This window comes from Onychomys torridus, chromosome 23, assembly GCF_903995425.1.
Source record: "Onychomys torridus chromosome 23, mOncTor1.1, whole genome shotgun sequence".
Lineage (NCBI taxonomy): Eukaryota > Metazoa > Chordata > Mammalia > Rodentia > Cricetidae > Onychomys > Onychomys torridus.
The window spans coordinates 45,201,665-45,227,426 of NC_050465.1; the positions used below are offsets into that span (position 1 = coordinate 45,201,665).

Consider the following 25,762-nt stretch of genomic DNA (forward strand, 5'->3'; position numbering starts at 1 on the left):
TTGCTTGTTTGATGTGTACTATGTACTTGCCTGGTTCCTGCGGAGGTCAGAAGAGGGCATCAGATTTTTTGGAACTGGAGTTATAGATAGTTATGAGCCACCAGGTGGGGGCCAGAATTCAAACCTAAGTCCTCTGGAAAAGCAGCCAGTGCTCTTAACTTCTGAGCCACCTTTCCAGCCCCTGGAAAGAATATTTTTAAAATAATCAAGAGGCTAGAAGGATAGCTTCATGGTAGAGTGCCTGCCTGGCCTGTGTGAGGTCCTAGATTTGATCTTCAGCATTACAAAAATAATGGAGAAATTTGTTATGAAAGTAATTTGATTAAATATAAAATATATCTTCTGTATATTTTGCTTTAATTATAACATTTATCTGGAAAAATAAATCTATGGAAATAGCTAGGAGCCTTATCACCATAACTACTAACAATGATCAGAACTAAAGCAGGTCTTGTTAAGTAAGGTCTTCTTCTAGGGCATTTCAGTGGGTGTTTTACACAAATTTTTATTTAGCCTACCCAACAGCCCTGTGAAGTAGCATTATATGTTCCTTTTACAGATAAGTTAAATCCTAGAGAGCTGGCAAGTAGGGATCTGAGACTTTGGCACATGAACTAATCCTAGGTTTATCTTACTCTAGTTCTGTAACTTAAGTGTGACAGAAGTGTGCTGTAGTACAGTAAACAGTAGGGACTGCAGAGTTAGATCCCTTTTTACAATAGTATGTATTATGCTTGATTAGAGAAAGATTCTAGAAATACATACAGTAGTCCTGATAGTAGTTTTCAACTCTAAAACCTGTGTGTGTTGAAGGAGTAAAAAGCTTTTTACTCTTAAAATCAAGTACACACTAATATCGTTGTTTCAGGGACATTGTAACGGTTTGTCAATTCTCCTATTTGGTCTAAGTGATGATAGTTACGTCATATTTGTCATGGTAAAGGTAACCTCAGTTTTCTCTGAATGTTAACACTAATGCTAGTGACCTGAGAAGTTAAGATGAAGTAATTAGCTAAAGAAAACAACTATTCTTACAGTAAGCTCTAAGTAGGTTTTTCCACTTGAATTGTTTAAGATTTGGTTTCATGTATCTTACACTGTTCTCCAAATGATAGATGTAAAAATGTGTGAGCATCTGGTTACTCTTAGCCACATTCTTTAATCTTTTATTTATTTGAGTTTTCATATGTTCTTTTTCAGGTAACAATAAGCATGAATTATGTTATTGGAACCCATGGATGGCTACCTTATGACAGAAACATTTCTAACTACTTCACATTCATCAAGGATCAGACTGTGACTAACCCAAAGTAAGTAATGGACAGCTAATGGATTTTGTTGTTGTTGGGGGTTTTTTGTTTTTGTTTTTGGGTTTTGGTTTTTTTCCTGAGACCAGGTTTCTCTGTTCTGAGGTCCGGCTGTCCTGGAACTTAACTCTGTGGACCAGGCTGGCCTCGGACTCACAGAGATCCACCTGCCTCTGCCCCCTGAGTGCTGGGATGAAAGCTTGTGTGCCACCACTGCCCAGCGATTCCTGTGATTTTTAAAGTAATGCTTTAAGACACCAATTTTCTCTTCTTTCTCACTTTGCCTCCCCTAATCTCTGGTTTTAATTTATAACCTGACAGACAGTATTTGGCATTCAGACATTGCTTAATTCCTGTTATAACAAATATAGAATAAAATATTACATTGGAAGTGGTAAATTGTCATATTATTCTTTACTACTTACAAATAACCTTTATTTGGGTTTGTTGTTGTTTTTAGGCATTGTCTCATTACGTAACTGTCCTTGAACTCACTCTGGAGACCAGACTGGCCTCAAACTCACAGCAATTTTCATGCCTCCTGAGTGCTAGGATTAAATACTGTACCATCCTCCTGTCTGAGAGATATTTACTGTTGGTAATAGTCTAAGTGATCTCTTAAGGAAAATTCTAAAATTCAATTGTGTTTACAGAGCTCAGCGAACTGTGAATGGTCCTTTTGCTCCAGGGCTGGAAATTACTTCCAAACTTTTTGTGGTGTCACATGATGCAAAGTTGCTCTTCACTGCTGGACACTGGGATAATAGTATCCAAGTAATGTCACTTACCAAAGGCAAAATTGTCTCACATAACATCCGACATATAGGTAAGAATGAACTTTTCCACCAACCTTCTTCTGTGTTTTCAACTGTATAGAAGTGGCACATGCTCCTGATAGGAATTCTTAATATATTGGGTGTGCATTCAAGCACCATATAAATTAAATATATTTTCATGTTACATTAGAAGATATTAAACCACCGGGAGGCGGTGGTGCACACCTTTAATTCCAGCACTCGGGAGGCAGAGTCAGGTGGATCTTTGTGAGTTCAAGGCCAGCCTGGTCTACACAGCGAGATCCATGACAGGCACCAAAACTACACAAAGAAACAACAACAACAAAAGAATAAAAGTTTTTTCTCAATAAACTTGTTAAATGAGGGTAATGGAGTCTGCTGCTAACTCTACTGGTGATTTTTTGTTTTTATTTTGTTTAGATAACATTTTTTTTTACATATCATTTTACATATTGACTGCTGTCGTCCCTACCTTCCCCCTCATTCAGAAAGGGACAGGCCTCCCATGGGCTTGAACAAAGCATGGCACATCAGAGTTGAGGCAGGACCCTGCTCCTCCCCTTGCGTCAAGGCTGAGTGAGATAGTTCAGCATGGGGAACAGGTTCCCAAAAGCCAGCTAAGCGCAGGGACAGGTCCCGATCTTACTGCTAGGAGACTCACAAACAGGCCAAAACTACACAACTGTCTCACACATGCAGAGGGCCTAGGTCAGTCCCATGCAGACTCTCTAACTGTTGGTCCAGAGTCCATGAGCTCCCATGAGCTCCGGTCAGCTATCTCTGTGGGTTCCTCCACCATGACCCCCCTGGCTCCTACAGTCCCTCTTCCCTCTCTTCAAAAGACTCCTGGAGCTCAGCCCAGTGCTTAGCTGTGGATCTCTGCGTCTGTTTCCATCAGTTATATCCGATGTCAATTAAGGTAGTCACCAATCTGATTATATCTCCTGGTGATTTCTAAGGTATCACTTAGTGTAGCTGATTATGGGACTGTTCCAGAAAATTGAGTTTTGTTTGTTTCTTTGTTTTCATTTTTGTTTTTCAAGACAGGGTTTCTCTATCTAGCCTTGGCTGTCCTGGAACTCTGTTGACCAGGCTGGCCTCAAAGTCACAAAGATCCGCCTGTCTCTGCCTCCCAAGTACTGGGATTAAAGGTGTGCGCCACCATTGCCCAGTTGGAAACTGCTTTTTTTTTGTTTTTGTTTTTCGAGACAGGGTTTCCCTGTGTAGCTTTTCGCCTTCCCTGGAGCTCACTTGGTAGGCCAAGTGAGAGAGCAGAAAGCATATCTCCGGGTCCATTCTCAATTCTCTGACCCTCCACGATGCTGGCCACTATTAAACACTTAGCACATCACATCTCTCCCAGAATGAGCGGTCTCAGTGAAGTCTCTCCAGATGACTTTGACCCTGCAGATGAGCTGTTACTCTGGCCTGGTGTTTTTTTGTTACGTTTTAATTATTTTGTGATGGGGGTGGGCACACACGCATGTGCACTAGGAAGTTAGAGGACCGCTTGCAGGAGTCTGTCTCTCCTGTGATGTGTGTCCAAAGGGACTAGAGCAGGTCCCCAGTCTCAGCAGCAGCTTCCTTTACTTGCTGAGCCATTTTGTCTGCCTGCCTCAGTAATAATTTGAACAGTAACTGAAATTGCCCTTAAAGTTTTGTTCTGTCAAAACATACCCATTTTATTTTATTCTTTCTTCAAACAGATATTGTGACTTGCTTAGCTACAGATTACTGTGGAATACACTTGATTTCTGGTTCTAGGGACACTACATGTATGATATGGCAAATAACACAACAGGTAATAATAACTTAACCTTTTATGTTCTTGGACTGAGATGACAAGTTTTTCTTTGGTAGTGAATGGCATTTGAAGGTTTTGTATTCTGTCTTCTGAGTTCCGTCCTGTTTGGAGCACCACTTTGTAGCTTTGTTGTCTGCTGGCTTATTCTCTAGTAGTTACCAGAACTGACCCGTTGTCCGCTTCTCTACAACAGTACCATGGTAACATAATGACATTCCTCCTGTTCTTTCTGGTGGAACTGTAGAAGCTGCAGGTAATCTTCTCTCTGTTGTATTCTTATGACATTGGTTTAGAGAGGAGGTTTGTTTTTAGATTTATTTTTATTTATTTATTATGTGTACAGCATGTATGCCTGCAGGCCAGAAGAGGGCACCAGGCCTTATTACCCATCAGTTGTGAGCCACCATGTGGTTGCTGGGAATTGAACTCAGGACCTCTGGAAGAGCAGCCAGTGCTCTTAACCTCTGAGGCCATCTCTCCAGCCCTGAGAGGATTTTTTTTTTTAATACTTTCTACATTTTCTACCTTGTTAACAGGCTATCTCACACCTCATTTTCTCTTCTGCCTCTTATATTTATAATTACAATGTTGATAGTTTTGATGTTTTATAATATATCACCTATGACTCAGTAGAAAGCAAGTATTGTTTACCCATTCAATTAACGTTTTTCTAGGCCCCCTGTTCCTTTCCAATTACCTACTTTTATATGACTGCCCAAGTTTTTGCTTTAGTAACTAAATGTTTGTTTAGATAGATTTCTCTTTCATGCTTCCTTTACTACAATTTTTTTCCTTAGATTCTTTTAAATGAGCATTTATTTTTATTAGAACTTTTAGGCAGATGGTTTAGTGGATAAAGTTCTTGTTGCTCAAGCATGAGGCCCTGGCTTCAAATCTTCAGCGTCCATATAACAGTTGGGCATATCAGTGTGCCTATAACTCTAGTACCAGGCAGGAGAGCAGATACAGGAAAGTCCCAGCAGTTCAGGAGCCAGCCAACCCAGGAAATTACAAGCTGCAGGTTCAGTGAGAGATTGTCCTAAAAATTAAGGGAGAGAAGCGACTGAAGATATCATGACATCAGCCCCTGGTTTCCACACATTCCTGCACAGCCCCCACCACACGCATACACCACACACTTTCTCACACAAAACCCTCTTTTAAAATTCTGTAGTAGTCTTACTGAAAATTGTTCTTAACTGGGCATGGTGAATGATCACAAACCTAAGGCCTGAGCCTTTTTGTTGTTAATGTTTGAGATTCTAACTTAATCACACCATTTCTCCCTTTCCTTTCTTCTGTTCAAACCTTCCCACAAACCCCTCCCGACTCCCCTTCAAAGTTCATGGCCTCTTTTTCCATTAATCACTGTTGCATGTGTGTATGTACTTGAATATACATATACATTCCTCATGTAACCTGTCAAGTCCCTGCAATGTTACTTGTGTGCGTGTTTTAAGAATTGACTGTGCTGGGAAGGCCGTCTCTCCTCTCCCAGCTTTGCTCAGTTGCCTGTTGGCTGTGTAGGACTGAGAGCCCATCTTTCCCGTCCCGTTTGGCAGGTCCATTGGTGTCATCCTTGTGCGGCTCACGTGTGGGCGCTGGACTGGTGACACTTTGTGGTGTGTCTCCTCGTGTTACTAGGAGACACAGTCTCACAGCACACTGCCTGGTCCTCCGGCTCTCACACGCTTTCTGCCCCGTCTTCTGCAATGATCACTGGGCCTCAGGTGCCGGGACTGTTTATAGATGTTTCCCTTGGGACTAGGCTCTACAACTCTGCATTTTGATTGGTTGTGCTTTTCTGGAGTAGTCTCTGTCTGTCACAAAGAGAAATTTCCCTGACGATGGGTGAAAACTCATCTGTGAGTATAGGGACAGATGTTTATAGATTGCTGTTAGGGATTGTGCTGGTTTAGTTAATTAGTGATTGTAGATTCTCCTCCAATAACCATGCTAAGGCCTGGACTTTTTGACTCCAAGGCTGGTCTGATTTACATAACAATACTCTATCTATAAAAGAACACAAAGAAAACTTTGTCTAAAAAAAAAAAAGGAAAGAAAAAAAACATAAAAAAGAAATTTTATTTAATTAATATTAATTTTCTGGCCTGAAACTCACAGAGATCCGCCTGCCTCTGCCTCCCGAGTGCTGGGATTACAGGCGTGCGCCACCACCGCCTGGCCATGTACTGACATGTTTATAATTATTTTTACACAGAAATACAAAGCACCTTTTCATTATGTCTCTCATCCCTTTAGTGTCTTTGGCTAGCCCTTGATCACTTTGTTTCCACTTGTGCTCTAGTCTATGCTACGTTCACTTCCGAGTGTCCTAATTGTACTCCTGTTTTGATAGGTTTTACAAGAATTTTCATTCCTTGCTGATTTTTACTACTGTGAAGGAAAATTGTACGGTGACATGATTGATTGATGTATTGCTACATCAATCCTTGTTTCTCCAGACAGGGTTTCTCTGTGTAGCTTTGTGCCTTTCCTGGAACTCACTCTGTAGACCAGGCTGGTCTCGAACTCACAGAGATCCTCCTGCCTCTGCCTCCCGAGTGCTGGGATCAAAGGCGTTAAACCACCTCTGACGATGTACGGTTATCTTATTTTCACCAACTTTAGCACAGTTTTAAACTCACGGTTATTTACATTTTTGGATTATTTTGACCCTAAGGTGGCTATACCATCATATGATCTAGAAATAATGGTGACTCCCTATTTTCCAGCATACCGTTTTATTTGCTTATCCTATTACATTACAGTGGCGTTAGAACATGATAGTGAGCCTGTCTGGTTTTGGTTGGAAAGGACTCCTCGGTTTTGCCGTTTGGCAATTTGCTGTCAGTTTTCACCAGTGTTGTATTTTATCTTTAGTTACCTACCTCTTTATAGTTTCCTCCTACCTTTTGGTAACTTTTTAATTTTAATGAAATTTCAAACTTACAGAAAAGTTGCAAAAATAATACATTTGTACCTTTGTCTTAACATCTTCAATGTCCCTTTTAGTATCTTTTTTTCTGATTTCAATGTTGGAAGTACTTTCTGTTCCATTGAGCACTTCTGTGTATGTCTTCCAAGAACAAAGATTTTTCTAAAGTTTTTATTATGATTATTTATTTGCCTGTGTGTGGGTGATGTGCACATGCCTTGGTGACTGTGTGGAGGTCAGAAGACAGCTTTTGGGCATCAGCTCTCTTCTTCCACCAAGGGTGCTTCTGGGAACCAAACTTAGGGCATCATGCTTGGTGGCAAGTACCTTTACCTACAGGTCCATCTGGATAGCCAAAAACTCATTCCTCCCACCACAGTGCAATTCCTGAAATGAGAATGTTCGACATTTGTACAGTGCTATTACCTGGCCTGCAGTTTATATTCTCACTGTATCAATATAACCAGTAGTGTCGTCCTCTAGAATTGTTTTTCTATAAATACTTTCAGAGTTCCCTTTTTCTAAATGCAGTAAATTACAAAATTTCTTAGATTTGAACAGCCTTGAATTCATATAATAAGTTAATACTATTTATTTTTATTGATACCACATTTTGCTGTTGTATTTTATTTGCTAATACTATAATTTTTTTTAAACAAGGCCTCACTTTTTTCTGTATTCTTAAATAAAAGATTGATTTTTGTTTTATCATTACCATGTTTAATATTTAGAAATGCAACCTTTCTTAAATTAATTTAATGTTTCTTCTTTCACTTGAATTGTAAAGTTTCTGTTACTTTAATTACTTGATACAGGAATGATCTTCTTTGTAAATAGAAACAGACGTTCTAGACAGACTTATCTAAAATAAATATGAATAAAACAATATGACACATAGCTGACATTCCATTGAATATAGAATAAATGTAAAGAAGGCAGTTTGAATGACAAAGGCATTCTAGAGAAAGTTTCTTCAATAAATTTGTATTATGAGCCTGCAGTTTCAGCCTGTGTGGAAGCCGAGACAGGAGCATCACAAAGTCAAGGCTTGCCTGGCTACAGAGTGATAGTTCAAAGTCAAACTGAGTAACTTAGCAATACTTTTGTCTCAAAAATCATTTCTTAAAGACTGAGGACATAGCTCAGTGTTCCACCATCTACACAGCATGCCTGAAGTCCTAATAAATGTTTAAAGCATCATTAGTGATGGTGCACAATTAGTTTGTAGCAAGAGGATTGCTGGTACTTACAGCCAGCCAGGCTCTGTGAAAAACAGCTCCAGACTCAGTGAGAGACCCTGTCTGTCTCAAGGGAGTAAGGCTACTGTGAATGCGTGCATACGAAATTAAGAGAAAGGATGAGGCTGTAGAAGTTAAAGACGGGCTAGAGATGGGCCTCAGTGACTGACACTGCTGCTTGTCCAGAGGGCCCAGCTGTGAGTCCCAGCACTCCTGTCACTCTGGCTCCAGGGCGTCCAGTGCCCTTTTCTGACCTCCACAGGCGTTCACACAAGACATACGCATGAATAAAATCACCATAGAAAGTAAAGGCAAGTCAGAGTAAATATAATTGAGGTCCCTAAAGTACACACTCCAGGACAGTGGTTCTCAACCTACGTAATTCTGCAACCCTTTAACACAGTTCATGTTGTGGTGACGCCCAACCATGAAATTATTGCTACTTCATAACTATAATTTTACACTGTTAGGAATTGTAATGTAAATATCTGATATGTGATTTCCAAAGGGGTTGTGACCCACAGGTTGAGAACTGCTGCTCTAAGAAGTATTCATATATATAAAATGCTTATTTGAATTTAAGGAAGAATACATTTGTAAATTAAAAGAGCAAATATCTTTGAAAAATTAATCTAACAAGTCAGCATTGATACCATTCCATTTAAGTCTTGGGCTGAGTATTAGTGTGAGTGAACTCAGAGGTTCTACCTGTCATATTATTTTGTTAGGAGGAAGTTTCAATACAGTATAAACTTAGTTACAGAAAAACAAAAACAAGAGGCTTGGGAGCTGAGGGAACAAACAGCAGGACACCACTTCACCTTTATTTTCTTTTTAATTTTAGGGAGGCTCTCCTGTGGGCTTAGCATCTAAGCCTTTTCAGATCCTTTATGGACACACTGATGAGATACTGAGTGTGGGCATCAGCACTGAGCTCGACATGGCAGTGTCAGGGTCAAGGGTAAGATTGCACCTTGAAGAAACAATATTTCTCTATAAATTGAGTAACAGTGTTTATATTTGAATTTTATGCATTGTTAAAGTAGAATAATACAGAAAGAATAAACTTAAAAGAGGCTGTGTTGTATTTGAGGATCTTATTGGCCTTACTAGTTAAGGAAGATGGCACTCTATAAGATAAAATACTACTTACATTCCAAGATGAGGGTTTTCCCTAAAGCATGTAAGTCCTTTATGGGATAATTATTTCCTCAGTTTCTTTCCCACATTTCTTTATCCAACCACTTTTTTGTTTTGTGTTTTTTATTCTCTGACATCTCCTTTGTGTAGGACGGCACTGTGATTGTACATACCATTCAGAAAGGTCAGTACATGAGGACTTTACGACCGCCTTGTGAGAGTTCCCTGTTCCTGACCATTCCCGGTTTGGCCATATCTTGGGAAGGACACATTGTCATCTATTCCAGCTTGGAAGAAAAGTCCACCCTCAAGGTATATAGCATTTTTTGCAGTAGGCTCACCATCCCTCATGTCCCTCCTCCCCCCGACTGCAGAGACAGCTTGAGTAAGGGAAGAGGCTGTTTTCCTAGGGTGTAATCGTTCTTTCTCACTGCTAGATAAACTGCTACAGTCTTGTCCTCATATTTTATTGTATTTTATTTCAGAGATTTCTTTCGGCCTAATATTATACATGGTTTCAAACGTAATATCTTATAGCTAAGAATATAACTCATCTTGTAAGCCTGGAGCCCTAAGTTAAATCCCAAACCCCATGTACATAGCAATTTAAAAGCATTTTTTAAAAAATATATTTTAGTTTTTCAAGACAAGGTTTCTCTGTGTGGCCCTGGCTGTCCTGGAACTCACTCTGTAGGTCAGGTTGGACTCAAACTCAGAGATCCACCTGCCTCTGCCTCCTGGGTGCTGGGATGAAAGGTATGTGCCACCACCGCCCAGCAAAACACCAAATTTTGTTATGAGGAATGTCATGAATGTTAAGTAGCAGTGATAGCCAACATAAGTTCTTTTGTGGGTAAGACAGTGTAGAATTAAACTGGATCTCTGTATATTCATTTCCCTTTAGTAATAAAGCTTTTAAGTATCAGGAGCATCATTTTTAGGAATGTGGAATATTTTTGGACTCGAGAATATTTTAACTCTTAGTTGTTTTCATGGCAAAATGACTTGAAGTCAATCTGATATTGTCTGTATCATTTTTCTTTAAATACAGCCATGTTTTATTCCAAAAATCTTACTAATCATGTTATAGTTTTAACTGACAATGTAAAACCTCAGCTTTTATTCAAAATCCTTAAAGTTTCCTAATTCTTTATAGGATAAGAACATGTTACATGTGTTTTCTGTAAATGGAAAGTATCTGGGATCTCAAGTCCTGAATGAGCAAATATCAGACATGTGCATAATTGGAGAACATGTTATCACTGGCAGCTTACAAGGGCTTCTGTCTATAAGAGAGCTTCACGGGTAAGTGATTAAAATGTTCAAACTGTCTGAAGAAGAGGTAGCAGTAGGGGCTAGGGAGATGATGGTTCAGTAGGTGACAGTGCTTGCTCTATAATATGAAGATGTGGGTTCTGATTCCCAGCACGCACGCACGCACGCACGCACGCACACGCACACACACATGCACGCATAGTCATAGTGTGAGCATCTGTAATCCCCATGTTCCTAAGGAGAAATCTCTGGAAGCTTGTGGGCTAGATAGTTTGGCAGAGAGTGGACAGACAATGAAAGTGACTGTCTCAGTTAAGGTTTCTGTTGCTGTGAAGAGACACCATGACCACAGCAACTCCTATAAAGAAAAACATTTAATTGAGGTGGCAGCTTACAGTTTCAGAAGTTCAGTTGATTATCATCATGGCGGGAAGCATGGCAGTGTGCAGGCAGACGTGGTGCTGGAAAAGTAGCTGAGAGTCCCTACATCTTGCAGGCAACAGGAAGTTGACTGAGACACTGGGTGGTATCCTGAGCATAGGAAATCTCAAAGCCCGTCCCCCACAGTGACACACTTCCTCCAACAAGGCCATATCCATTCCAGGAAAGCCACATCTCCTGATAGTGCCACTCCCTATGAGATTATGGGGGCCAATTACATTCAAACTACCACAGTGATCTTGTCTCATGAAAGATGGAAGGTGAGAACAGACACGTGATGTTGTCCTCTGAACTCCATGTATGCACCAGGCATGCGCACACTTGCAAGTCACACACACAAAGGAGGCAGCAGTGTTCTGAGCATGCTGAAATATACCTATAATGTCAGCATTTGGGACTCATTACCTATTCCAATGATACCTTTCCTTTTTTAAATCATCCTCTTTTTAAGAGTCTTGCAAATTAGAAAAACCAGTGGACTCTTAGTTCATATATATACACACTTATACATTGGATTCTCTTCTTTCTAATCATTAAATAACCACAGGTATTTATTGTAATAGACTGTCAGACAAAGCAGACAGACCTGTTTTATTAACCTCAAAGATTCTCACATGCACTTTCTTCTGGGACTTTCTACTCACCTTTCACTCATCAGTCGACGTGATAAAAGCAGTCAGTGACAGCTTACATTCTCAGAATTGCGGTGTTAAAATATAATGATTGACCCTGAAGGGTTGAAGACTTCAGAAGTTGCCAGTCCAGGTGGCACATTCAGGAGGATTGTGCATTCAAAGTCAGCCTGGCCTGCATAGCAAGACCCTGTCTCAAACAACAACAACAACAAGAAAAGGAAGTAATGTATGCCGAAGACTAAGAATTGCTAGGATCTGCATAACCAGAGGAGTCGTGTTGAGGAGTTCATAGGATTTGAAGTGGGGATGAACTTAGGGAAATTATGAGAAAACGAACTACAGTTGGGGATATGGTAGTGTATGCCTGTAAATCCGACATTTGTAAAGGTAGGATGCAGAGCTAGATAATGACAGTACCTTCCGGGTATAACCTGTGCCTCCATCCTCTATGTAACTATGTCTGTTTCTATCTCTTCTAGTTTGAATCTCAGCGTCACCCCATTAGCCATGCGACTACCTATCCACTGTGTTTCTGTAACCAAAGAGTACAGCCACATTCTTGTAGGCTTGGAAGATGGCAAATTGATTGTAGTGGGTGTTGGCAAGCCAGCCGAGGTAAAATTCAGCATCATGGATTCCTCCTTACTATTGTGGGCTCCTTTGGTCCTTTATTCTAGCTGATTCAGAAGTCTCCATTATGGATAAACTGAAACATAAGTTTGACTTCTCAGAAAGAGTCAAGGTATAAAGTTGGTAATTAGTAGTGTTCATTCTATGATAAAATTGAAAGCATGATTGTGGATTGGTGTCACTGTGTGAATAAGAAAATTATTTTACTCCAAATCAAGACTCAAGAATACTGTGCAGATTTGAGGCATAAAAGCTCTTATAGAAAATAAAATACAGGTTCTAACAGTAAGACTAATTTGATTTAATAATACCAAGCATGACTATATAAAGGCATCATTTTTTATCTAGAACTGCAAATATCTTGTATCTACATCCTTATTCTCAGTGAGTTTATTATAATGATAAGTTTTCTTGGTTAATAGTCTTTCATAGATCTGACATTTGTTCCTCAGAAAACTTAATGGCTGTACTCCAGGTAACTTAGTGATTCTCCCAGGAAACTTACTATAGAATTAAATTAGTCATTGCATGTTTTTTGAGACACATTTACCTTTTTCTGAGAAATGTAATATGGTATCTGTAGGTGTTTCTTAAAGAGAAGAAATTAGTTGGGTGTGGTAGCGCATACCAGTAATCCCAGTGCTTGGGAGACAGAGGCAGGAGAATCACCACAGTTTGGGGGCCTGACTGGTCTACATAGTAAGTTCTAGGCAAGCCAGGCCTATATAGCAAGGTCACTCTCCAGCAAAGGCTGGAGAGTGACACAGCAGCCGAGCATTTGCTGCTCTTCAGGAAGCAGGGACTCAGTTTCAAGCACTCACATAGCACCTCACAACCGTCTGTCACTCCAGCTCTAAGGAAACCCACACCCCTTCTGACCTGCACAGGCACCAGACAAGCACATGGTGCACATGCAGGCAAGATGCTCATTTACCTAAAATAAATATTTAAAGAGAGAGTAGAAACATTTAAACATGCTTCCATTCAGCATTGAGTTTAGTAATAGTTTCCTGAATTGCTCCCATCTTTCCCTTGCTAGTGTGATAATTACATAAAATTCTGCTTACACTTTCCTCTTTGAGTACACACCTGTAATCCCTGCTAGTTGGGTGGCTAAGGTCAAAGAATCACAAGTTAAAGGTCTGCGTGCCTACAGGGTGAGCTCAGGGTCAAGCCAAGCAACTAGTGAGACTTTATGTCAAAAAGTGCGAAGATGGCTAGGGACAGCTCCATGCTCTAGAGTCTGCCGAACTAGAGGAGGCCTTGAGCTCAGTCTCCTGTACTGCACGACATAAGAGGCTTTCTCTTTGAATCAAGGATCTTTCAACGTGTTAGTGATTTTGCTACCAAAGCCTGTTCTGCACTTTACAAACTAGTGTCATATATATTGATTTTATGTATCCTAGTTTTTCCTTAACAACTATTCATTTCTCTGTATTACCTTGAACAGATGCGTTCGGGTCAGCTTTCTCGAAAACTGTGGGGATCTAGCAAGCGGCTCAGCCAGATTTCAGCTGGAGAAACCGAATATAATACTCAAGATCTGAAGTGATTGTTCTTTCCACCTTGTGTGATGGAGAACGGGCTTCATTTACTGCCTTGTCACTTTAGCTACATCTCTCTACTCTCTGAAGTCTAAAGCGTTTTATCCTAAAAATAATTAAGGGTCACCACAGTTTGATATCTGTGAAGGTGGAGGTGGAGCTGGACTTTATGGCACATGCCTGTAATGCTAACCTTTGAGAGGCTGAGGCAGGTGGATCTTAAGTTCAAGGACAGCTTAGGCTACATAGCAAGGCTTGTCCCAAAAATTCAGTAAGTCAATAAAGAATAGAAATAAAGTTGTAGATTGTACTAAAGCCGTTTTAAAGTTTCATCAACAATAAATCAAGTTTTGTTGACCAGGAGTGAAATTGAATGGAGAAAATATATTTGATTCCATTTGGTAACCCATTCCTAAATCATTAAATCCATTTTTAACAACAGACTTCTAATATTATATATTTAGATTGAATTCCCTTAATCTAAATAGCAAAATTTAAGACATTTCCAGTAAAGTAGTGTAGATAATGGAGAGTTGAGAGATGTGGCATTTCATGTATTCTATAGATAATCATTTTACTGTTTACTTGCCGTGATGTTAAAAACATAACCTTTTAGACACTTGTTGTACAATTGAGTTTTCAAAAGTTGCAGGTCTGCACAATTGGATTAAATTTAAATACTGAAATAGTACATTGGTTTATTTCCCTACCCCTACTATTTAATATATTACTAATAAAATGTATTTAATTGCATTATTATCCTTAAGTAACAGAAATTGAACAGGAAAAAGAAAAACTAGCAATAATTTTTACAAATGTATTTCATTAATAGTTTGTTTAAGCAAAAATGATAATTGTGGCTTTGGCCAGCCAGTCCTTTGAGTAACATTTGGAGCACAATTGACTTCTGTGAAATTCAATATTTTGTAAATTTGTCTTTGTTAAGCAAAAACTGTGCTCTCTTAGTAGTTAATCACTTTTACCCTGATGATCATGAGTTGTCAGTAATGTTCTAAAAGGTCATAAAAAATGGAGTGGTACTTCATAATCCAGAGTAGTCATGTAGGTAAAGTAAGTTTTTTACTGTTTGTTATATAACACTGTTAGGATGAGAGCTCATTGTATTATAGTTTGTTAAATAGTACATTATATTTAATGTTTTAAGTAAAAAAGCTGACTGATTTAATTTGGAATTCTAAGTAATTGTTATTTGTTTTTGTAAAAATTGACTTTGGAGTTAGGTCAGAGAAGTTTTGCAACTTACCAGTGTAGGTAATCTGAGATTTCACAGGCTTTGAGGAGATTTGTGAATCTCTGAAGTTGTACAGAAATGTATATGTTGAGGCTGTTTTCAGGAGAGACTACTGCATGGCTTTTTCAAGTGCTCTATGGACAACAACAAATGACTTTACAATGGCAGCCTTTCGGGATTCTGTTCTTTTATTCTGCTGCTCATACATTTCCTTATACCTAACTGTCTTGGCAGTTGAATCCTGAAGAAAGTTTGATTTTCTCTTTCCTGTTGACCATAATATCCGTGATCTTTTTTCTTTATACTCCCATAAATAAGTTTTTTAAAAAATTTAGATATAAGAGATTATGTTTAGAAAAATTTCCAATATTTTGATTTCTTGTGGGTCAGGATTAGTAAAACACTGCAAAATCATTTTCTCTTTAATCAGTTAAAATTGTCTGATTCAGGAAAAAGTAGCTGTGTTTTAGACAAATAACACTAAAATTAACTGGTACAAAATAGAGTTTGTGTAAATATAAATATTTCCTTTTCGAAAGACTTGAGAATTTGTTGGGAGTCTCACAAATCAGTAGAGGGGGTTATGGTATATGAAACATCTCTTCTTTTTGTTTCCCTCCCCCACACTCAGGTTCGACAGCCATGGTGCCATCGGGGGCCATCTGTTCTCCATAAACATTTTAAGGGAGTCCAAGTCAGAACCTATATGATTGGGTGGTTGTTTTTTTTTTTTCTTGTTTTTTTGGGGGGGGTTTCGAAACAGCGTTTCTCTGTATAGTCTTGACTGTCCTGGAACTCACTCTGTAGATCAGGCTGGCCTCGAAATCACAAAGACCCTCCTACCTCTGCTGGGATTAAAGGTGTGCTCCACCACCACCCTGCCAAGAATGGACTTCTGTATTAATTAAAATAAGCAAATCTATTGGAACTATTATCTGAGTAATATATTCCTCATGTAAACAATTAAAAGTCACTAGATAATGTCAATGGGAAGATAAACTTTTACAGAATGGAGCGTAGACATTATCCATAGAGATTTCTGTAGTGTATTGTGGAAGAAATTATTAGAATGGATTGATAGCTGGATATTTTAGTCAATGAGTATAAAATCTCAAGTTGGCTATGTTGGTGTCAATTCATCTCTTCAGAACTTTAAATCTGCTTTTTTCTTGTTAGTGGTGACCATGAATATTAAAATCTCAGCATCCTGGTAATGAGAGATTTATACTAAGATAATGTTCTTAACTTTGGAAAGTGAGGTCAGAAGTTGTTTTGCTGTTGTTGCTGCTGGTGGTGGTGGTGTGTGTTTGTCTGTGTGTATACATATGTATACAATCACTATATGTACTTAAGAGAATAAAACAATGTAATATATAACTCCCCCCAGTCAGTATTCTTAGGTAAAATTGAAGAACAAGAAAGTCAGGGAACTACAAAAATAAAGATTAGTATTAAGTCTTTGTAGCCAGTGTTGCCTGTGAAGGAAGTTTCTATCACTTTCCTTAAGTCACGGTGCATCCTTCTGTGGGAGAAGAGTGTTTGCAGAGTCATAGCTGGTCTCTTTCCTTGTGTGTGTATGGGGTTAATCTTCACAGAGCTGACACTGAAATGCTACATTCTGCCAAAGGAGTAAGCATGGCCACAGAATTAGAATTTAGACGTGAAACCTGACTCAATTCTTCTTCTTAATATTCCTTTTCAAACAAGCTAAGAAAGTGAAATTGAGTGTCAGTTTTTGTTTACTGATGATAGAGGTATGGCATTTGTCTCTAAGTACAACATGATTTTTACTAAAGATACCTCTAAGGAAAGCTTTTCATTGAATTTTGAGAGGTTAGTTCCTTTAAAATATTTGTTTATAAAATAAATAGCATCATCTTTGCCTCCTTTCCAATAATAACATATGAGTAGGCCAGCCTGGTCTACAGAGCTAGTTCCAGGACAGCCAGAGCTGTTACACAAAGAAACCCTATCTTGAAAAACCAAAACAAAAACAAAAAAACAAAACAAACAAAACCATGTGAGTCCTTTTACTGAATTGAGTATGAACAAGGTTTTAAATGCATAATACCATGTATCTGGGATGTGTGTGTAAAGGTATTCTCACGTCTCACATTGCTAAACCTGTTTTCTTAACCGCATCTTTGCCATGTTTGAGTGGTCTGTACAAAATGAAATGCATTATTTTCACTTGTCATTTTCGTTTTTCCTCTAGACCCAAACCCTTGTGTAAGTGCTCTGTCTGTCTCTAACCAACTCTTCTTCCCAATCACAGCGTTCTTAAGCATCTTTACCATGGCAGCAGGTACTCATTCTCAGTACTTTTCCTAGTGTGTGTGTGTGTGTGTGTGTGTGTGTGTGTGTGTGTGTGTGTGATGTATATAGCATTGGGTTTGTTTGAGATGATCCCATATAGACATTGTTCTGAAGAATTTCCTCAGAGTGCTTTTCCTGGTGGCATTAGACAACAGTACAGTGTTATCAGTCTTTAATATTATCTACATATTCACACATTACTTACATAATTTAAACAAAGCATTTTCTATGCCCGTGGTTATCTCCAGCCTCAGCCCAGGATCTTTATTGTCTTTGTTTCATGTTTCATGTTTCCTTTTCATTATTGAAAAGTTCATTAATCTTACCATGAACTGTCTTTAGACCTTTCATATTTGAAAATCATAATTAACATTTACTCCAATAACATCGTCTGTTTGCTAATATTAGTTCCTAATGCCTATCAGCCACTATTTCCCACACTGATAAAGATTAAGTTTTTTTCCAGTGTTGGGGATTGAACTCAGGGCCTTGTGCATGTTAGACAAGAATAAAACCATTAGTAATCAGTGCTAAAAGAACAACAGAATCAGGTATCTTGTAGCATTGGAGTGGTACGTAGCTGAAAGTTTTCCTGTGCTCACCAGCACCACGGTCCCACCAGCACCACGGTCCCACCAGCACCACGGTCCCACCAGCACCACGGTCCCACCAGCACCACGGTCCCACCAGCACCACGGTCCCACGGCCACTTATAAAATTCAGTGTGGGGGCTGGAGAGATGGCTCAGAGGTTAAGAACACTGACTGCTCTTCCAGAGGTCCTGAGTTCAATTCCCAGCAACCACATGGTGGCTCACAACTCTCTGTAATGAGATCTGGTGCCCTCTTCTGGCCTGCAGACATACATGCAGGCAGAATATTGTATACACAATAAATAAATAAATATTGTAAATCTTAAAAAAAAAAAATTCAGTGTCTTGCCTAGTCCTGCAACCACTCAGATCCAAGTAAACACACAGAAGCTTATATTATTTTTAAACTATGGCCATGGCAGGCTTCTTGCTAGCTATCTCTTACATCTATATCTATAAATCTATACTTTGCCCTGTGGCTCATGGCTTATCAGTATCTTTATATCTTGCTTCTCGTGGTGGCGGCTGGCAGTGTCTCCTTGCCTCTCCTTTCTCTTCATGTCTGTTTTGACTTCCTGCCTCTAAGCTGCCTTGCATAGGCCAAACAGCTTTATTTATCAACCAATCAGAGCAACACATATTCACAGCACACAGAAAGACATCCGCAGCAGTTGTAATGAGTAGAGTTCTCCCACTATGAAAGCATTGGGTAAATTCTCCTAAGTACTTTTGATGATGTGTGCAGGTATGCCTCTGAGTAGAATGTTCTTTAATTTTTCTTAGGTCTTTAGACTTGGGCTAGGGATGTATCGTAGTGATGGGACGCTTCCATGTGAAGCCTTGCGTTTGGGGTTCCGGGTAGGCTTCTTTACCCCAGCACTGGGACAGCATAGGACCTCACACATAGGAGGAGGGCTCTACCACTGACCTCTGCACCCTCAGTTCAGAGCATGGCTCCTAATCTGAGGTCGCAGATCAGACTTGTCTGTAGGGATTAATAAATAGCCTATGCCTTGGTACTACTTGGGTTTTTCAATGGTTTTAATCAATCCCAGATCTCAAAAATTATATGTATGTACATGTAATGTATATAAGTGAATATGTACCTAAATTGCAGGTACATTTTTATTTGTTGAAAATCATGTGACCATCTTGGAATATAGGATTTATATCTCTTCTCTGCCTTTTGGCTGCCATGAAGTATATAATATAAAAATTATGTGGTTTTATTTATTATAAAAATCTAATGTAAAAATGGCCACATTATCAAGTGAAGTTCTTTTGGCTATCATAGTTATTCATTAGGCAGGTTTTCTTAGATTAGTATCTTTAATGACACCACACAGAAGTCGTTTCTAAACACACAGCAAGATTTGGACACATGAAGATAATTCTTTTAGTGTCAAATAAAAAGACACAAATTCAGTGGTATGTATCTTTCCGTAGTGCATAAAGCAAGGTGAAAGTCACAGATTCAATATTCTTTTCTTTATGATACAGTTTTCATGTTAACCTTGAAAATACATATCTTGCATATATTAGCATAGCAATCGCCAAACTATATCGTTTGAGAAATTAGGCAAAGTGGTCCACACACGTGGCTCCAGTTACTTGGGAGACTGAGATGGGCAGCTCACCTGGGCCGGAAGTTCAGGACCAGCCTGGACAATGTAGTAAGACTCCCATTTCAAAAATGAGTAAATGATTTTCATTAATGTTTCAAAGTTTACTGTTAAAGAAGTGCTGCTGCTGTGTGTTTCCTCTACAATGGCTTTCCAGTAACTTCCATTGAATAGTCACAACGTGTTCACTGCTTTATAGTGCTACGGTAAATTAGCAATGTATCAGGAGACCAAGAACAGTGAAGGTTTAGCTGAGATTGAAATACAAACTATTTTTATAAGAAGTCCTCCCAGGCAGTGGTGGCAACTCAGAGACAGGCAGATCTCAGTGAGTTCGAGGCCAGCCTAGTCTACAGAGCGAGTTTCCAGGACAGCCTGGACTGTTATATAGAAAATCCTTGTCTCGGAAAACAAAAAACAAACAAACAAAAAGAAGTCTTATTCCAGTTAAGATTTTGTTTAAGTAATATATTCTGTTGACCTTATATTAAAATTTCAGGTTCTCTGATAGTGTAGTCAAGTTGAGAATTAGGCTTTAATGTTTTTTTGTTCTTCTCTCATTTTTGTTTTGGGACAGATTCTCACTATGTAGTCTTGGCTGGCCTGGAAGTACCTTTATCAACTAGGTTGGTCTCAAACTCAGAGATCCATCTGCTTCTGCCTCCCAAGTGCTGAGATTTTCAAGAATATACATAATTAGTTTGCTCCTCAGAAGTAATTCTGGCAGGGAGATATCAGTAGTTAAATTTAATTGAAAATAGCTTAAACTCCTATTATATTGGAACTAAAGGAAAAGAATTTTTGGAAGTTTAAATGTTTTGTTAGGTAATCCCTAATGACTTGCATATAGTTTTATGTATAAAACTCCTTCCAAAATTATGGTATGTTACAGTGGCTTTTTTTTTTTTTTTTAAGACAGGGTTTCTCTATGTAGCTCTGGCTGTCCTAGAACTTGCTCTGTAGACCAGGCTGGCCTTGAACTCACAGAGATCCACCTGTCTTTGCCTCCCAAGTGTTGGGACTAAAGGCGTAAACCACCACCGCCAGTTTGCAATGACTGGTATTGCTAAAGGCTTTTTACATTTTGGGCACTTTTTTCTCCTATTCTGCCTTTTACTTCTCATAGACTGTGTTTCATGAACATCACCACAAGCATTTTATATGTAGTTACTGCTACTCAAAGCCAGCTTTATATAAGAAACCTTTTTAGGAAGCCTCATGACTTTCTGCCAGATTGTTTTACAGGATGAACTTCCCTTTCTCCATCAGTTTGCTTTTGTACAGTTGGAGGAAAAAAAATACCAAAAAGCACTCAGATCTCTGGATAGCCATTTTCTATCAAATTCATTGTTAAAACAAAATTAACAAACATTTGATGGGTTTGACAATTTTTCTGGGACTCAGATTAATTAGAAGCTTTTCAGATTTAATAAGGTGACAGTTTCTTGATTATGTGAATATACACTAGTTCAGAAGGGTTGGCTGAACATTCAAAATGACTTGTTTAAAAACAAAGTGCTTGGTAGCTGAGTATGGTGGTACACCTGTAATCCTGATGCAGGAGGATTGCCTCAAGGGGCTACCCTGGGCAATAGAATGAAGTCTGTGTGTGTATCTGTCCCCCACCCCAAAACCTTAGAAATTGTGCTGCTAGTTACTATTTAAGGAGTCATGTATTTATCTTAAAATGTCCCTTTTCATTTGTTTCACTGGATTTGGTTGAATGAATAAAAAGAGTAATAATAAGCCTCTTTATGTTGAATTATTGACTTGTAAACTGTGACTCATTGAGTTTTTGTATGCAAAAAGGGGTTCAAAGTTGAGCAAAGCAAATTTTAGACTTAATAAGGATGTAAATAACTTTAATTAGCATTCTGATAACAAAATTACTGTTTGGTGCAATTGATTCTTTCTGCTTTCATTCTGAATTTAAATATACAAGATGTGTTTTGTTTTGTCATATTTTTAAGAACTTCAATGAATGTATATGAGTTAATGTTTGATTTGTTTCTGTATAGTATGATCAAAAACAGTTGAAAATTTGCACTTTGTTAGTCCTTTGGAAATTTATATTCTAATGTTTTTAAGAATGTACATTTATTTTGTACATAATAAATTAGCTTTGTATATGACAGTGGGTTTGAGTCAAATAAAAAGATGGCATTCCTTTCGTCATTTGGTTGCAGTTCTCAGTTCATGGAGTTTGACCAGAATTTTCTGTGCCTGCTCAGTTCTTAGAGTAGACAAAGAACTGAACTCAGTAGTTAGTAAACAGAAAACCAGAAACTATTTGTTTCTCAGAAGGGAATCTCCTGTGATCTGCACAAAGTGAGTATTAATGTTATTTCATCAGGCTCTGTTATTCACAAAGACTTTGATTTTAAATCATCCCAAAAACATGGTTCCAGTGTTTTCTCAATAAGCAGTCATCCTAAATTTTCATGTTTTGTTAACCAGATAATGGATTCAGTTTTTTAAAATGTCACTTTCATAATCAAAATATTGTATGCATTAGCCTTTTAACTTTATCCACCTAACTCTTGAACCCTGGACTTTAACCTGACGGACAGGTCTTGAGCTACCCTCCCAGCCTTCCTTCGTGCATCAGCTCTGTTCCGGCAGCATGGCAAATTCCTCAGCTTCACAACAGTAGTGAGCAGTAACTTCAGGACTGTCAGCTGATCACTATTCTACATTTTAGGGACGGTTCTTCACCAGAATTGGAAACTTTCTGCACGAATTCATCAAGAATCCTAAATCATGCGCAAAGCCAGGCTAATGACAAGATTAGTCAAAACTGCCTGTTTCTCATAAGACCATATCAGGCATCAGATAAATGTTTTCAAATGGTAATAAAACTTACATTTTCTTGTCATTTAATATCACATCAGTTAACTGTAAAGAGAGGCAGATCTCCGTCCTGTCCACACTCGTGGTCGCCTCCCAAATTACCATACAGAGGCTTATAGTAGTTGTAAGTGCTTGGCTGATGGCTCGGGCTTATTACTAGCTAGCTCTTATCATCTAAATTAACCCACTTCTATTCATCTATGCATCAACACATGGCCCGTGACATGGTCCTTTGGCATCTTGCTCCTTGGGCAGCTGGCTGGCTGGCGTCTGCCTTGACTCCACCCTTCTTCATCTTCGTCTTCAGTTTGATTGTACCACCTAACTGTATTCTGCCTCACCATTGGCCAAATGGCTTTATTATCAACCAATGAGAGCAACACATAGTCACAGCGTACAGAAGGACCATCCCACTGCAGTTAACAAAGTCATAATTTTGTGCTTTGGGCTTCTCAAAAAGATTGCAAAAAAACCCCAAATGATGCTGTTGCTATAACAATGCCCCATCTTATTATTTATTTTAAAAAGAACTGAATCCTGGCAATGGTGGTGCACACCTTTAATCCCAGTACTTGGGAGGCAGAGGCAGACGGATCTCTGTGAGTTGGAGGCCAGCCTGGGCTGCATACAGATCTAGTTTCAGAACAGCCAGGGCAGTTACACAGGGAAACCCTGTCTCACATTAAAGAACAAAAAACAACAAACAAAAAAAAACTTGAGAGTTGGCTCAGCAGTTAATAATACTTGTTGCTCTTACGGGGAAGACCCAAGTTCAGTTCCCTACACCCACATAGTGACTCATAACCATCAGTAACTCCAATCCCAAGGTGTCTGATGCCATCTTCCAGGCATGCACATGCACTCATACACATAAAATAATAAAATACATTTTTTTTTTCCAGAAAGGTTTCTCGGACCCTGTAGTGATACCAACAGTACTCAGGATAGTTGTTGAATCCTGGTTTAACAATGACATTGACGGGCTGGGGAGATGACTCAGTAGGTAGAGCACATCCAACTGGAGTTGGGACCCCCAGCACCATATAAGTGCCAGGTAGGCTGGCAGTGGGCCTGTGATGCCAGCTCTGGGGAGTGTCGAGACAGAGGGTCTCTGGAGCAAACTGACAAGCTAGACTAGCCAATAGGTGGACTCTGGATTCACTTGTGAGCAACTGCCTCAGTGAATAGAGTGATTGAGGAAGGCTACTAGCATCACACACACACACACACCACACACACACACACACACACGTGCGCACACACACACACATGAATGTATGCTCACACATACAAAAAAATCATTCAATCATAAATACATAAACTAATTGGAAGAAGTCCTCTTCAATATACTGTATTTCCAATAGGATTTAATTTAATTTTTTTAGTTTTGACTTTAGTTTTTGTGTGTCACAATCTCACACTTTAGTCTAAGGTGGCCTGGAACTCACTATGGACCCATGGCTGGCTTCACTCATAGTAATTCTGCCTTTTGGGTGCCAAATTACTGGTGTGAACCACAATTGGCTTATCATTTTACTTAGGTATAATATTTATCTAATTCTATATAACTTCAGGCCATTGAGTTAGTAATAAATTGTGATATTTTGATCCCAAAGAAATAATTCATATTGTTTTTAAATATTTTGTATTTTTAAATATTTTAAGAACTTAATTTTTAAAATATTTAAAATTTTTTAGTAGGAGTTTTAAAACACCTAAGAATTTAGAATCACAAAACTGAAAACTTTTTGCTGTTGTCATTTGAGTTAGGTCTCACCATATAGCCCAAGATAACAGAACTCATATATGCTGGCCTTGAACCTCTGGCAACCCTCCTGCCTCTGACTCCTGAGTGCTGGTATTATATGCATGTACCTCCATGCCTGGCTCTGAAACTTATTTTTTAAGTTCAGTGTGAATATGTACTGAAGTATGTAAACAAGTTCTCAGGGAGAAAGCCATGTCTGTGTTAAAGGTTTTACAAGGCTGAGTGATCAGTACTTTGTAATTGTGGACAATTGGAATGGTGCAGATGCAGAGTCAAAATTATCTCAGGCTATATTCAGTCTCCTTAGTTGCCCACCTCTGTGCCTGACCTAATATCTTTTCAACTAGGTAAATTAAGTAAAACCTGTATTATACTAGGAGCCTCCAACCCAAAAGCTCAGAATGACATCAGAAACTAGTAGTCTCCCCAGCTTTGCGGTAACTAGTTGTCCTAATTTTCTGTTGCTGTGACAAGGCACCAGGATCAAAGCAACTTATAAAAGGAAGTGTTTAATTGGACTTAAGGCTTCATAGGGTTAGAGTCTGTGATGGCAGAGAGGAGGCATGGCAGCAGAAATAGCTGAGAGCTCACAGAGGCGGAGAACTAATTGGGAATGAGTGGGGCTTGAAATCGCAGAGTTCAACTCCAGTAAGGCAACACCTTTTAATCCTTCCCAGACCCACCAACAAGGGGCCACATATTCAAACAATGGCCTGTGGAGACCACTGGTGGTGGTTTTTACTCTTTTTCTCTTTTGGCTTTTTAAGGGGCTACCACCCAGCTCCCAAAGAAATACACACACAGAGGCTTACTCTTATGAATGCCTGGCCTTAGCTTGGCTTGTTTCTAGCCAGTTTTTCTTAAATTGACCCATCTACCTTTGTCAGTAACCATTACCATGAGCTATTGCAGGCTACAGGATTATGCAGTAAGAATTCAGCTGTCATTTACAAGGTCAACCCATCAGAACTAAGGGTTCTGGTGGAGGATTAAGCCAAGATGTAAGACATGTTAGAGTTACTGCCTTTTGAATTAATTGGCTGTTTCTTGTAGACTTCTTGTGCAATTACAGCTATGGTATCTCCCTGTTACCATGCATTTTCATAAAATGTGTATATATAATCTCATGATTACATCTCAATCTTATGAGCACATATATCTGTGGGTGGTCAGGAAGATAACTTTTATCTGTATGATTTTGATATATAGAAAATATACTAGGAGATGCTTCATACCCAGATCTATTGTCTCACGAGGCTGTAGACTCTTTGTTCCTTTTCCTCAGACTAACAAAAATAACAATCTTACCTTAGTCTAACACAAACTGCACGCATTTAGCTCATTTTTACTTAAGAGCAAGTTCAAACTAGACTAAAGGCCTTTGTAAATAGATGGGTAAAAGCACATGCTGTAAAAGCCTGATGACTTTCAGTCCACAGAAATCATGGTAGAAGGAGAAAACTTGAAAATTGTCCTTAGATTTTCATTTGCTCACCATGTGGGCAACTACTCTCAGTGTTCAGTCTCTCTCTCTCTCTCTCTCTCTCTCTCTCTCTCACACACACACACACACACACACACACACACACTCGAGGTTGGAGTAAAAGAACCTA

At 39.0% G+C, this 25,762-nt stretch overlaps 1 protein-coding gene across 2 annotated transcripts in view; it reads left to right on the top strand.

Annotated features, from left to right (window-relative positions):
- Positions 1-15,737, top strand: part of Nbeal1 (neurobeachin like 1) — a 139,230-nt gene extending 123,493 nt beyond the window's left edge. For both annotated transcript variants that reach the window (XM_036173296.1, XM_036173297.1), the window contains 8 exons: positions 1,201-1,310; positions 1,961-2,133; positions 3,811-3,905; positions 8,929-9,045; positions 9,375-9,536; positions 10,381-10,529; positions 12,055-12,190; positions 13,656-15,737. In XM_036173296.1, coding sequence (XP_036029189.1) covers positions 1,201-1,310; positions 1,961-2,133; positions 3,811-3,905; positions 8,929-9,045; positions 9,375-9,536; positions 10,381-10,529; positions 12,055-12,190; positions 13,656-13,757 — 1,044 coding nt within the window. In that variant the 3' untranslated portion in view covers positions 13,758-15,737. The remainder of the gene's footprint in view (positions 1-1,200; positions 1,311-1,960; positions 2,134-3,810; positions 3,906-8,928; positions 9,046-9,374; positions 9,537-10,380; positions 10,530-12,054; positions 12,191-13,655) is intronic.
- Positions 15,738-25,762: the final 10,025 nt, after the last annotated feature.